The sequence below is a fragment of the Cygnus atratus genome, chromosome 17 (genome assembly GCF_013377495.2).
Source record: "Cygnus atratus isolate AKBS03 ecotype Queensland, Australia chromosome 17, CAtr_DNAZoo_HiC_assembly, whole genome shotgun sequence".
Taxonomy (NCBI): Eukaryota; Metazoa; Chordata; class Aves; order Anseriformes; family Anatidae; genus Cygnus; species Cygnus atratus.
In genome coordinates, this window is record NC_066378.1 from 4,847,152 (window position 1) to 4,861,477 (window position 14,326).

Below are 14,326 nucleotides of genomic sequence, written 5' to 3' on the forward strand. Positions count from 1 at the left end.
CAGTACTGAGAAGAGACTGGCAGTTGCAGTAGAATGGCCTCAGTTTTCATTTTGTACTTTTTTTGTGCAGTACTCTAAGGGGGTAGTGTAGTTGTGTATTTCAGTACCATAATCACGAACGTGTAATGTGCCATCATCTAGAACTTAAGCCTTGCCTAATCTGTCATTTTTATCTTTTAGGCAGACATATTCTCTGGAGCTATATTTATACAGCTGGCCATAGGACTGAATCTTTACTTGGCCATTATTATCCTGCTTGCTATTACTGCTCTTTATACCATCACAGGTGAGTTTGCAGAGCAGTGTGATAAAATAAAAAAGTTAGGGGATCCAGAAAAAAGAAAACAGGAAAGGTGGGTAAGAGGGGAGAAATGAAAATCTGAAAGGGGTGTGTGTTTTACAGTGGTCTTTGTTTGAAAGAGACAGGTGGTGAGAAAATAAAAATAAAAAATAATTTAAACGAATTAAAAAAGGATTTTCACTGAGTTGTTTGCACAGGGACTAACCTATTTGTTTTGACATGTCTTTGCCATTAGGTGGCCTTGCAGCTGTGATTTACACAGATACCTTGCAAACGTTTATCATGGTTGTGGGATCTTTTATTCTTATGGGATTTGGTAAGTAAATCAGATGAATTAAACTGGAATGTTCAACCACAAATCCCACAGTGCCTATGGAAATGTATCCTGCAGTGTGGAACCCTATTATCTTAACCAGCAGATTTCAGTTCATACACCTATTTATCAGGGAATAAAATAGCCATGTTGTCAAGCCCTTTAGTTATTGAGACCACTACATTCCAAAGTACAGGGGAATGTATAAAATCTGTAGAAATAAGGGACACCTTCATTGTGTACTGTTTTCTGAAAATGTTGATGCATACTGGTTAGGGTTTTTTTACATCTATATTACAGCATTTTTCTCCTCACATTCTCTAGCTCTATTTGAGATTTCAGTATTATATACCTTATTGCTACTTTTACTTTCTACTTTTCAGCATTTAAAGAGGTAGGAGGGTATGATGCTTTTATGCAGAAGTATATGGAGGCAATTCCATCCAATACCTCCTATGGAAACACTGTAATTAGTAGCTCATGCTACACACCTCGGGAGGATGCCTTTCACATCTTCCGAGATCCTGTCAGTGGAGATCTGCCATGGCCAGGACTGATCTTCGGTTTGAGCATCATTGCTCTGTGGTACTGGTGCACAGATCAGGTAATGTGGAAGCTAAATGCCTTGGAAATGCAGAACACAAAATTCTGCAGTCTAGTTTGATCCAGGGGTCTTGTTTATTTCTTCTCTTCCCCACTGTAATTCAAAGCCAGGTTACAGAAATGGCAGTTAGTTCTAGTCAGTGAATAGACTAGTCAGTGATTTTTCAGCTTCTGTTTTCTACACTCCTCCTGTACTAAATGGCTCAATTTTGAGGATATTGTTCCATATGTACGCAAGAAAATGGAATTGTATTCTTTCAATTCTTCTTATACAATGCCCAGCAGATACAGTATATAATTCCTTTTTTTTTTTTTCCTCCCTATGTGACCATGTACAAAACCAAGAAGAGAGGTTGCAATGTGAACATTTTCTTAAGAAACCATGCATTAAATGATCTTAGTTGGACTGGGAATATTCTCCATTCAGTAATCCTAGTTTGTTTTCTGTTTGTGCAGCTTCCATCTTTGCATGCACCGTCTTGGGAGGATATTCTTTATATATCATTTTTTTCAGTCTGGAGTCTCTTTCCCTCTCCTTCTTCCTTGTCCCTAAGACCTACCATCCAGTTTCCCTGGGAGATCACACTGACATGAGAATAGGAAAGTATGCTCCTGCAGCTATGACACTCTCTAGGGAGTGATCCATCTGCCTTCTAAATTGTGGGAAAGATAATCTTTCATATTTTATAGAACAAATCTAAAAAGGCAATGTAATTAACTGTTTCATTCCGTTTTGGCTTTTTAGTCTGCTTTAAGAACATCTTGTGAGAAAGAGCCTTAGCTCTTAAATATATCCTGAATAAATTATATTTTCCTTTATTTATTTTAAATCTTTTTTATGTAGCTTGTGTTTTTTTCTAGTGATAGGAATTGTAAACAGACTCTTCCACTATCACACAGGTTAAGAAGTACCTTGTGTCTGGAATTTGGCATAGTGTGTTTATGGAAATGGAAATGATATTCTTGATTGAGTTATATGTACTTGCTATGTCTCACTGACAGGTTATTGTCCAAAGATGTCTCTCCGGCAAGAACATGTCCCATGTGAAGGCTGGATGTATCATGTGTGGATACCTGAAGCTCTTGCCCATGTTTATCATAGTGATGCCTGGAATGATCAGCCGAATTTTGTATACAGGTATGCATATGTATACAGGAATGCAAATTTCTTCTTGCTACCAATCTCTCTCAATTTCCTATTCTCCGTCCCTTTATATTGTCATTTTGTCATCCAAATTGTCCAGGCACATGTGTGCACAAATACTAACTACCCTGTGATAAGCCACAGGCTTTTCTCTTTTCTCTGATTCAAGGGTTCTGCTAATGCTATTATTGTCCATTTTAGGAAAGAGAAATTCCATAGTGTCCCTCTCCACTTGTCTGCTATAGCCCTATTCTGGCTGAATGAGTGGAATGGCCAGGATTGATACTCTGGCAATAGAAAGAAGAGGGTCACAGTCACAGCATATATATATATTTGTCATGGATAGTCCTGAGTGCAGTGTGGGGGCAGTGCCAGTCTCTCTTCTTTCTGTAACATATATATATATATTTTTTGTCACGGATAGTCCTGAGTGCAGTGTGGGGGCAGTGCCAGTCTCTCTTCTTTCTGTAACATATATATATATATTTTTTGTCATGGATAGTCCTGAGTGCAGTGTGGGGACAGTACCAGTCTCTCTTTTTGTAACCATCCGTTTGTTTAACAGCAGGGCAATGGAGAGATGTTCAGGTTAGAGGGAAGTGTCTTTGTGTTCCTCTGTTTGTTTTTTGAGTTGCTCTTTTTGTGTTATTCAGTCCTGGTCTGACAAATTAATCCTGATGTTTTTTGACCTGCAGCACTTTTTAGTATTTTTTTTTATTATTTTTTAGACAGAGGAAAGGGAGGATGGGCTTAGAATCATCTTCTTCCCTGCTAGCAGACTAAGAATGATATAGAGCATGTCAATCCAGTGGTTTTTCACAGATAAATTTTAGAAACTACTAATTTGGAAGCAATCTGTTGTTAATATATAATCTTGTCTAGCCCTGTCTCATTTTCCTCTTCTCAGATGTGGTGGCTTGTGTTGTTCCTGATATCTGCAAGGAGGCCTGTGGCACTGCAGTTGGCTGTACCAACATTGCTTATCCAAAAATGGTAGTAGAACTTATGCCAAATGGTAAGACATTGTCTCTATTTGTTTTAGGAAAGGTGAAGGTGCTAGACTGTAAATGTAGGTAACAGAGCCCAAATCTCAGATTTATTTTATTTTTTTATTTTTTTCTAAAAATTTTTACTATTAATCAAAGGGGTAGTCTTTATTAGTTGTGGCTGTAGGTGCAGTATAGTTACTTGCTGACGATATCACCTTTCAGTTGGCAGACACTGGGTGATGAAATGGTAATTGTGCTCCCTTTCTGTGAAGGTTAAAAGTAACCTACTTTGCCAGTGGTTTATAGAAGACTGTCACTGTCAGGATTTCTGAGCTGGAGGCATACACCTGTAAGACTTCTGCTAAACCCACTGAGGTGGGAGGAGAAGATATCCTGTATCCACATTGTCCCGTATAACGCCTGCTCAATGAGAGAATAAGGCACCAATCCATAGAGGACTAAGTATACATACAGGGAAGAAAAACTTCTGCAGAAAACCCCAGAGCCGATTCATAAGGCTAGAAAAAACAGATTATGTTATTATGCAAACCATGGTACTTCCCTGATTTCTTTATACTTCCCCATTGTATTATAATAACCATTGTACATAATGTGTTGTACAATGTGTTGTACTGTATGCTGTAGTACTTCCTCATACTATGTTGACTAGATCATACTGTTTGGAAAAGTTGTTTACCCTGATTTTTAATCAGTAAAAGAAACTTATGTCAAGTAACTGGTTTACAAATGTGCTTGCAGGCAAAATTAGCACTGGAGAAATTATATTTATAACTCTTGGGGAAAATCTACCTAGTATTTTTTTTTTTGTTTCAGTGTGTAATCAGAAAGCATTCACAAAAGAAGTACCTGTGTTCTAAAAGCTCAAGTGTTGCTCTTATCACTGCTGTAAATAGCTTTTACAAAGCTCAGCAGACATCGCTCTGTATTGCAAGAGAGCGGCAGGCAGGCATCAGCACATAAATATAACCACAGCTGGCTGACTTGAAAGGGTCAGACAAGCTCTATGGATAGTGACACATACTGAGATTCTTCACTGAATGCCTGTCTCAGTTTATGTATGGAATATTTTCATTTTTCAGGTCTGCGAGGTCTGATGTTGTCAGTCATGTTGGCCTCCCTTATGAGCTCCTTGACTTCCATTTTTAACAGTTCTAGTACATTGTTCACTATGGACATTTACACCAAAATTCGAAAACGACCATCAGAGAAAGAGCTTATGTTGGCTGGAAGGTAAGGTGGAAATGTAGCAAACACTAGATGCGTTACAGACTGAAGTCTCCAAAAAAGTGCGAGTGAAAACCTGCATTTGCAGTGTTCAGGCAGTGCAGCAGTGGCCTCCTGTGGCCATCCAGGCAGTCCCATGTACGCTTCCCTTTTGGATATTGTAAGACAATAAATTCCAGACCTTATTTCCAATTTAATTGACAGTGGCTAATTTTCAGCATTTACTTCCTACTGCTATTCAAAAGGAACTATTTTAAGATATCTTTGTAGGCTTTACACTACACCATACTTGGCATCAATGAACTAGTCTTCTAGCCGATCTGCTATTTATTGATTCATCTCCAGACATAACAAACAAAGGAAAGAAGTGTTTTCCTGTGTTTCAATTGCATGTTTAGCTATATGCTGACAGATACTTGACAGACAATATCCAGCTTGGATTTCTTGACCATTTTCGTTGATTTTGCTGGCTGAAATACAAAAATGGGTATTTAAGTTATTGATTAATTGATGTGTTTTTTTAGTTTTTGATAGATGCTTCTAAGCAGATGGCTAATTGAATATCTGGCTATGTTTACAGGGCATTTATGTTACTTTTAATTGGCATCAGCATTGCCTGGGTTCCTGTGGTGCAGTCAGCTCAAAGTGGGCAGCTCTTTGATTACATTCAGTCAGTTACTAGCTACCTGGGACCTCCCATTGCTGCCGTCTTCCTGCTTGGCATCTTCTGCAAGCGGGTCAATGAGCAGGTAAGTACAAATTCGGAAAGAAATATGCTGCATGTTGCTCTAGTAATCTTTTACGATATTGGTCATCAAACTATTTTACCAAACATCTCACCTTTCACCTTCATCTTGAACACTGTATACTTTTGTCAACAAACTTTTTCAACAAACATGCTGTTTTTCCATCCATTGTTTTCAATTGCATTTAGGATTCAGTCTGGGAATTTATTTTGATTCTTAGAGCAGTAAACTGAGAAATGTTGTACTTAATCCATATTTAAGTAAGTAACTCAGAAGGCATGAGGTCTGGTATGTGTTTTGATAGGACCATGGGCCAGTCACAGTAACTGGGCAATTAACGTTCTGAAAACTCAATACATTATAACATTCAGTAACATTCTGAAAACTCCATCCTCAGGAATTCAGTGTCTTTCCTATAATTCTAGGAATAGCAATACTTGCCAATTGTTTGAGTTTGCTCTGAGGAGATTGAGTTTCATGAGAAAGCTAACAGAGAGAATGTAGCTCGTGTTTTTGAATTTGGCTGAAACCTTTTTTCACTGTTTTTCCTCAAGACCAGTTCAGTGGTTATTTTTGTGTATATCCAAAAAAAAATGGTTTATACGCTAAAGGATGTTCTATGTCCTATTCCAATATGGCTATATCTCACAAATGGATTAAATCTTTGTGTCCTTCGTGGAAATCTGTCATTGACTTTAGCTGGAATTTTGCCTGAGTAAGAATTTAGTATAATCCTCATGGGTTTGTGTATACTGCACGCTTTAGATTTGGATAAATAGGGGAGGAAAACATCAGAGCTTTTGAGAAGTGGGGCCTTGCATAAGACAAGCAATTACAGCATTGGAGTTTATATGATATATCAGTATTTCTTGTTGAGAATCATTCTTCTTTTAGCTAGAAATGGGATTAACTATCTTGTCTTTCTGACTTTGACCATTGAATAATTAAAACTTTTTTGTTCTTAAACCAGGCATTAAAAGTAGAATATTTTTAAATTGGGATTTGTAAGTTTGTGTTACTGTCATCAGTTACGTGACTTTACAAAGTCACAGAACGGTTGAAATTGAAAAGCACAGATGAACTAGTCCAACCCTCAAGTCAATGCAAGATTAATAAGAGCAGGTTGCTCGGGTCCTGTCCAGTTAGGTTTTCAAATATATTCAGGAATGGAATCTCCATAGCCTATCTAGGCAACCTGTTCCAATGCTGAATCACCCTTCCAATAAAAAAAAATAAAAATAAATCATCCGTTTAAACAGATTTTTCTGTATTTGAATTTGTGCCCAGACATACGTGTCTTTTATACTTTGGGCTAAAGCCACAGCCAAATGAATGTAACTTCAGTGAAATTACTGGAACTTTTATTTATTTTTCCAGCTATGAATTTGGCTTTGTGTTTGTTATTTCCAGGACATGCAGCGTAAATGAAACAGATGCTTATGATCAGCCTTAACTCACTTCCAGTTCACTTCCTTGAGGCTCTAAGTCTGAGCTTGAGATGCTCAAGTTGGTCTCTGAAACTGCTAGCCTTGTTAGGGCTGTTCAGCATAGGGCTAGATAGATACAAAATGCTATGGGTGAACAATTGGCTGTTGAGCTGGGCTCAGATGGTTGTAGGAAATTGGGTTACATCAGGCTGGTGGCCAGTCACTAGTGGGGTTTCACAGGGCTCCATTTTAGAGGCAGTTCTCCTTAATGTTTTCATAAATGACTTGAATACAGGACTCGAATGTATACTAACTTTGTGGATGACACTAAATTGGGAGAAGCTGTTGACTTCCTCAGGGGTGCAAAGGCCTTGGAGAGAGATCTTTACAAATTAGAGGGCTGGGCAATCGCCAACTGCATGAAGTTTAACAAGAGCAAGTGCCAGATTTCGCACCTGGGACAGGACAACCCTGGCTGTACATACAGATGGGGGGATGAGAGGCTGGAGAGCAGCCCCATGGAAAGGGATCTGGGGCTTTAGTTGACAGCAAGTTGAATCTAAGTCAACAGTGTGCCCTGGCAGCCAAAAGGGACATGTCCTGGGGTGCATTGAGCACAGCACTGCTAGCTGGTTGAGGGAAGGGATTGTCCCGCTCTGCTCTGTGCTGGTGCAGCCTCACCTCGAGCACTGTGTGCAGTTTTGGGTGCCACAATATAAGAAGGACATAAAGCTATTAGAGTGTCTTAAGGAAGGCTATGAAGATGGTGAGGGGTCTAGAGGGCAAGAGGTATGAGGAGCAGCTGAGGTCCCTTGGTTTGCTCAGCACAGAGCAGAGCAGGCTGAGGGGAGGCCTCATGGCGGCCTGCAGCTTCCTCACAAGGGGAGCGGAGGGGCAGGCGCTGAGCTCTGCTCTCTGGGGACAGTGACAGGACCCGAGGGAACGGCATGGAGCTGGGACAGGGGAGGGTCAGGCTGGGTGTCAGGAAAAGGTTGTGCACTGAGAGGGTGGTTGGGCACTGGAACAGGCTTCCCAGGGAAGTGGTCAGGGCACCAAGCCTGCTGGTGTTCAAGAAGTCTTTGAACAACACTCTCAGACATAGGGTTTGATTTTTGGGTGGTCCTGTGTGGACCTAGGAGCTGGAATTGATGATCCTTGTGGGTCCTTTCCAACTCAGGATGTTCTGTGATTCTATGATTCTACCTCTTTGTTTCCTCCAGCAACTATTAACAACTTAGAGCTCATTTCCGTGCCTGAAATAATGCATTTTGATAACTTCTATCACTTTGTCTGCAGGGTGCCTTCTGGGGCCTGATCTTTGGGCTGCTAGCTGGACTCAGCAGAATGATTACAGAGTTTGCCTACGGAACTGGCAGCTGTGTGACACCTTCCAACTGTCCATTCATTATCTGTGGGATTCATTATCTTTACTTTGCAATAATTCTTTTTGGAGTTTCTGTCATCGTTATCCTGGCAGTCTCCTTCATGACTAAGCCCATTCCTGATGTACACGTGAGTATTATTGCACTCCTGCTCCTAGAGACATGGAAATAAGTGAAATCACTAGTTTTAAGCACTGTTACTTGGTTTATTACTGCCTGGCATCTCAGCTATCCAAATCATACAGTCCTTGTAAGAAAGCGAAGGAAATAGTCTTCATTTATCTGTCACAGACCTTCAGTGACTACTAATAATCTTAGATGCTGACTTCACAGACATCTGGGGTGCCGTGATCCTACAGCTTGTTTGTATGCTGGCCAGACTGATTTGTTTCTATGTACAAAGGCTGTACCTTTGTAAACTCTTTTTTTTTTTTTTCTTTTTCATGGCAGCTTTACCGCTTGTGCTGGTCCTTGCGGAACAGCAAAGAGGAACGTATTGATCTTGATGCAGATGATGAGGAGGACATACCCGATGAAAAAGATGAGGAGTCAGGTAATTGCTAAATAACTTATGTTGCAATATCTGTAGATGCTATCAATATACTTGAGAATCCCTATTCTATTCCTGAAGGGACAATAACGTGCACGGTATTTAAAGAACAACATGCCCTACCTCCAGTAACAACCAAAAACACAACCCCGCATATTTAAAGGACTAGTAAGGTGCCTTCTACCAATCTATCAATCTTAGTGTAGATCAGAAGTAAAGGGAGAAATTCTTATTCTCTAGATAGCTAGTTGGTAGTCCTATGTCTAAAACAGTGGAGATGCTTTAGGTTAGAAGTGGTATACCTTGGCAGAACTGCATACGACTCTAGCAGTTGGAATGAAATAAAGAGAATTCTTTTGGAAATAGTGCGTAGTAGCCAGGATCGAAGGTGTAAAGATGTGGTGGGGAGAAAAATGAAAGTGAATTGCCAGACATCCATCTGGGAAAAACCATCAGCTTTCTTTGCTTGGCTTTTGGATCTGTGGTCAAGTTCTTTTTCATAAGTATCCTAAAATTAATTTAGTTGGCTTTTAATTTGAAGTGTAGAAAGTACTGAAAAAATGGAGATAACAGGTTAAGCTTTGCAGCATGGTCTGCTTCTCAAATACCTGATCATGTAGCAATACCATGCTACAAAAGGCCCTCTTGCACCATTTAGAAAAATCACTTTTTTTTTTTTTCTGGCTGAGCTGTAAAAACACAATATTATCTTGATTCTTGCTGCCTCATATTAAAATGTTTCCATGCAACTAAGACCATAAACCAGAGCTGCTATATTAAATATAGGAAGGTCCTCAGTCATAGAGAACTTCTAGTGCATGCAGTGGTCTGTGCTTATGTTTCATGACCAGTGTGTTATTCCTTCCAGTTTCAGAGGCAGGTGAAGAACCAGGATGCTTAAAGAAAGCTTACAACTGGTTCTGTGGCTTAGACCAACAAAACGGACCCAAACTCAGCAAGGAGGAAGAGGAAGCATTGAAGGAGAAACTGACTGACACAACAGAAGTGCCACTTTGGAGGAATGTTGTGAATATCAATGGCATCATCCTATTGACTGTGGCTGTATTTTGCCATGCCTTTTTTGCATAAACCTCTGATTACAGTTCTGAAATTGTACTGTATTGTCAAGCAAAAACAATGACTTGTAAATTTACAGTTAGACACATTTAGTATTTTCATGGTCTAAATTTGTTAAAATCAGGGTGATTTACTCACTGATTTTGTGATCATAATTTCAACAATCTAAAGATCAAGACTACTGAGATTTCAAGAGAGAGAATTTCCATTTAGAAATTGAATCATTCCAAGTTCAGAAATTTCCACCCAGTATTCTCTCTTCTCGTGATACATTTCATATTTTAGGTGCAGAACAAGGTTGCTTGAACTGTATTTCATGAGCCATATATCAGGGTTTGTGAGCTATCTGAACTATCTTTTATCTTTGATACTACTTTAATTTTCAACCATTTCTCTTCTGATCATGCATTTTTTTTTCTTTTTCCCACAATAATTTGATTACTAAGACAAACAAACAACTGAGGGACTGTATGGATTCAAGCTAAAAAAATCACTTTTGTTCCCTCCAAGTACAGAATATCTTAAGTAAAGGATTTATGTATATACTGATATATTTGACACTATACGTAACTTTCCATTATTGCTTTTTTCCACTTTCACGTTCTATGATATTTTTCATTATGCTGTGTTTCTCAGTAATGAGTGGAACACTAACCATCTGAACTGATTGCCTTTTGAAATTAGGCAAAACATAATTCAATGATCCTAATAAGAATTCTACTTATGATAGATTCTTTGTTTAATGTTAACTTCAAAAGGTCCCCCTCTTGTATATTTTAATATGTAACTATACTTGAATGTGAAGCTTTTTTTATACAAAATGCATATATTATATATACATACAGCACATTATATATATGCACATATATATTATGTATTAAAATATGTGTATGTGTGTATATATTTATTTATTTATTACTGATTGATTCCTGTCTTGGTATGTCAAAGTTGATCTCTACCTACAGTTATTAGGACCTCTTGATCCTGGAGATGGTGTTAATGCATTGCCTCTCTATGAACTGTACTACAAAACAATCCATAAACATCGTTAGAAGCTCAGAGCATCAGAATGCTGGTTTTGCATTTTGCTTTCCAGTGCCTTTGAGAGCTTTGTACTATTTCTCTGAAAAACTGTGAATCTTTCTTCTGAAGACTTCAATAAGAAATATAATTCATGCTGTATGAAACTTCAGTAGGACGGTATGAGCTAACATAACAGTTCATGAAGGAGAACAGTCACACCTGTGGGACCACAGCCAAATCAGTCTCATTGTCTCCAACTGGTAAGTTTGAAACCAGCTGGATAAACAGGAGAAGGCAGATGTAACTCTTCAAGGCAAAAAGCAATAGATCTTATCATCTAATTCAGCTTCTTGGGAAATCAAGTACAAAAAGAAGACATCAGTTGCTGTAGTCAAGCTACAGCACAATGCCTTGTTGCTATTGCACATTGCTGCATTGTTGCAAAGCATCTCAGTGTGATGTGTCTTCCCACAGCATTCTATAGCAGGATGCATCAGACTTGCAATAGGTGCATCTAAATAGGAAGCCAGGATCATCTCTGTCCATGCTACACCACATCGCTGCTAACTCCTGCAGCTTTGATTGCTCTCACTTTGTAATCTTCTGACAGTGTCTTTTCTTCATTTGGATCTAAAATCAAATGATCTGCTGCTCTTCACTGTATAATGTCTGCAGTATACAGAAAGGGTTTGCATAGGCCAGATTAAATCATCGCTGTATAAATACCACTGCAAACCTTTTTCTTACAGTTAATACAGTAATATAGTATTTTAAAGACCATGGAATTAATCATATTTAATGGATTATGAAGACTTGTATGTATTAAAGTATTTGTATGTTTTGAAGCATTTGGTGTCCACAAAATGATGGGATTTTTATATAATGTAATGGAAGACAGAGAAACTTAATTTGGTGTCTAGGTTTTGGCTCTGGGTAATAGTAATGGACAGCAAATAAGAAAACTTCCAGAAGAGGATTGCCCAGATCCCTCTTTGTCATGCTCTGTTACAAAAATAAAATATGGTGAAATTACATGGCCATTTGGATAAGGACAAACAGCACAAATGATATCCTAGTAGGCTGAACAGTCTTTAGATGACCTCCTTGTTAATTGGTCACTGTCACTTCAAAATACTTTAACCGTGGAAAGAAAATGAAAAATTAATTTTAATACGGACATTCATTGTACATCCTCATCAACCTGCTTGGTTCAGATCTGAAAACTGGATATTGTTAGAGGCCAGGGTTCAAATATTTATGTGGAGTTTGACTACTCTTTAGGGTAGTCCTCTAATTTTGTAGAATTGCACAATGCAGGGCAGTTTTCCTGTGGACAATTGATAAAACCTTTTACCTTTATATTAACAGTTAAATGCCACCTCAGGTTGGTAGGTATTGCATTCAAGAACAGCTTCATGATTTTAAGGAAGAAAGTGACTTTTCTTCAGTTCTCAGTGGAACTGTGTCTGTGTTGTAGCTGTTGCTGTGGGGTACTCTCAGACAAAACCCAAAAAGTAGCTTACACAGTCCTGGGCCTTCTCATGCTTTAGAAATGCAAATAGTAAGTGCATACTTGTTCCATGTAAATTGACTGTAAATTTTGAAGTACTTATAGTTAATGGAGAGACTCCAGATGTAGCCCTGGCTAATAGTAAAACGTAAATGAAAAAAAAAAATCAGCATAATACAACTCTGTCTTGGGTGATCCTGAGACATCTGGCTTACGCTGTCAGGTTAGATGTAGGGTTACAACTTATTTTAACGGCTTTTAGTTAGATATAAAGTATTTTAAATGAGCAATACAAAAGAAATTAAAATACAATTAAAAAAATCACATAGTAGCACTGTAAGTCAATTGCAACACTGCTATGTAAAGAACACATTCCAAACAAATCAGATCTTTAATTTAAGAACGACTATATCATTTATTTCCAAGCCAAATCCTGGAAAGGGTAACCACTCTTCATTTATATTTTCATTTTTCTGTACCACTCAACAAATGTATCCAAGTACCTTGCAAATGTTAATTACTTTGGTTATGAGAACTCTCTGCTCTTAGAACTCAGAACTTGGTCTTATTCCTGTTTTGTTAAGGGAAAAGCTCATGCACCGACTTTGGAACAGATGTGCAGTAATCACCGCCTGGTTTTGACCAAAATGCCCACGGTGAATAAAGGCCTAGCCCAAGGCTGAGTTCTTTAGGTGCAAGTGGCTGTGGTGAACTGAGTAACATCAGCAGCTGCGACTGTGAATTGGCTCGACTCCTGCTTGGGTCACTTTCTTCACTGGCAAAATTAGGAATGTTCATGTGAAGTAAAACTGACACAATGGGGAGCAAAGAGAAATGATAAATACGTGTTATCACTAGTGTTGGCTGACATTCAGAGAAATGCTATAGAGCCTTGGTTATTGTCTTTGAAGAACTCTTGAGTTCATTTGTTTGAAGGACTGGATTGGAGGAGCATTACAGACTGGTATTCCTGGGGTCATGCTGCAGAGAGAAGGGTGACTGAAAGGTTGTGGGTCACACGTAAGTTCTTCTGAAGGAGGGCTGCTGTGGTTGTTTGTTTGTTTGTTTTTAATGTAACGCTCTTACTGCCTAGCTGCAGGTCTCTGCAGGTGTTCTGCACGTGCAGTGTTACTGTGAGGCAGCAAAAAAACGAGGGAAGAGAGCAGCCGGTTCAGCTTCCCTTGTTTAACCTGAAATGCAGCATCACAGGTTTAACAACAGAGGGCGATACATCTCCAAGATGAGCAACTCCAGGACCAACAAACAATTCTTGGTGATTCACAGCATTTTTAATGGAGTGTGTATTGCCTGTTCTAGAGAACTTAAAGGGTGGAGTAAAACTTGACTCACTCCGACATCTCGTTGTTCCGATGAAAGACAGTATAATGAGCAGTAGTGCCCAGGTTATTACCCTTATTATTAATAAAGCAGGTTGGCTTATTTTTCCTGGTGAGGAACGCTACATCTTGTTGTCAGCTACCATAGCCAGCTGCACGAGAGCAGTTTCCCTGAAGTTACCACACTTGCCTTCTCCTCACCTGGCAGTGCTAAGGGCTAGAGCAGCTGGAGCAGCTCCCCTGCTCTCCTTAGGGTACCTGGGAGAAATTCAAGCTCAGGTAAGTGTGAACTCATTCTTACTCCATGTAGCATTTTTACTTACAGTATCAGAGCTTATGACTAGAAACTTTTATTCAAGTTACATTTAAAACAAACTATTATAATCATTTTTCACTCACTCGAGTTTACAAACTTTGACAGAAATAGATCCTGGGCTTGAATTTTTCAGCATATGAGTTTTGCATGTAGTCACAAAAAACACATTCTGCCCTTCTGGTTTAATGTAATAAACAGCCAAATTTGTGGGCTCTTTAGACAAATCTCTCACTTCTATACATTTTTAATTTGAACTTGATCTTTTTTTTTTTTTTTTTTAATACAAAATACAGTTCTGGCAAGCAAAAACACTCCCTGCTTTGGGACATGGAGAGATTAAATGTAGCTATTTCCCAAAACAGG

General features: G+C 38.8%; 1 protein-coding gene across 5 annotated transcripts in view; it reads left to right on the forward strand.

The window, feature by feature from the left end:
- SLC5A1 (solute carrier family 5 member 1) overlaps positions 1–11,462 on the forward strand; it is a 29,257-nt gene extending 17,795 nt beyond the window's left edge. Inside the window, exons 6-16 of one of the 5 annotated variants that reach the window (XM_035556742.1) lie at positions 181–286; positions 537–617; positions 998–1,218; positions 2,220–2,355; positions 3,269–3,376; positions 4,451–4,601; positions 5,176–5,344; positions 8,065–8,280; positions 8,601–8,698; positions 9,050–9,069; positions 9,581–11,462. In XM_035556742.1, the coding sequence (XP_035412635.1) occupies positions 181–286; positions 537–617; positions 998–1,218; positions 2,220–2,355; positions 3,269–3,376; positions 4,451–4,601; positions 5,176–5,344; positions 8,065–8,280; positions 8,601–8,698; positions 9,050–9,069; positions 9,581–9,789 (1,515 nt within the window). In that variant the 3' untranslated portion in view covers positions 9,790–11,462. Of the gene's footprint in view, positions 1–180; positions 287–536; positions 618–997; positions 1,219–2,219; positions 2,356–3,268; positions 3,377–4,450; positions 4,602–5,175; positions 5,345–8,064; positions 8,281–8,600; positions 8,704–9,049; positions 9,070–9,551 lie in introns of all 5 variants that reach the window. The other 4 variants (XM_035556738.1, XM_035556741.1, XM_035556740.1 and 1 more) reach the window with 4 other exon arrangements.
- Positions 11,463–14,326: the final 2,864 nt, after the last annotated feature.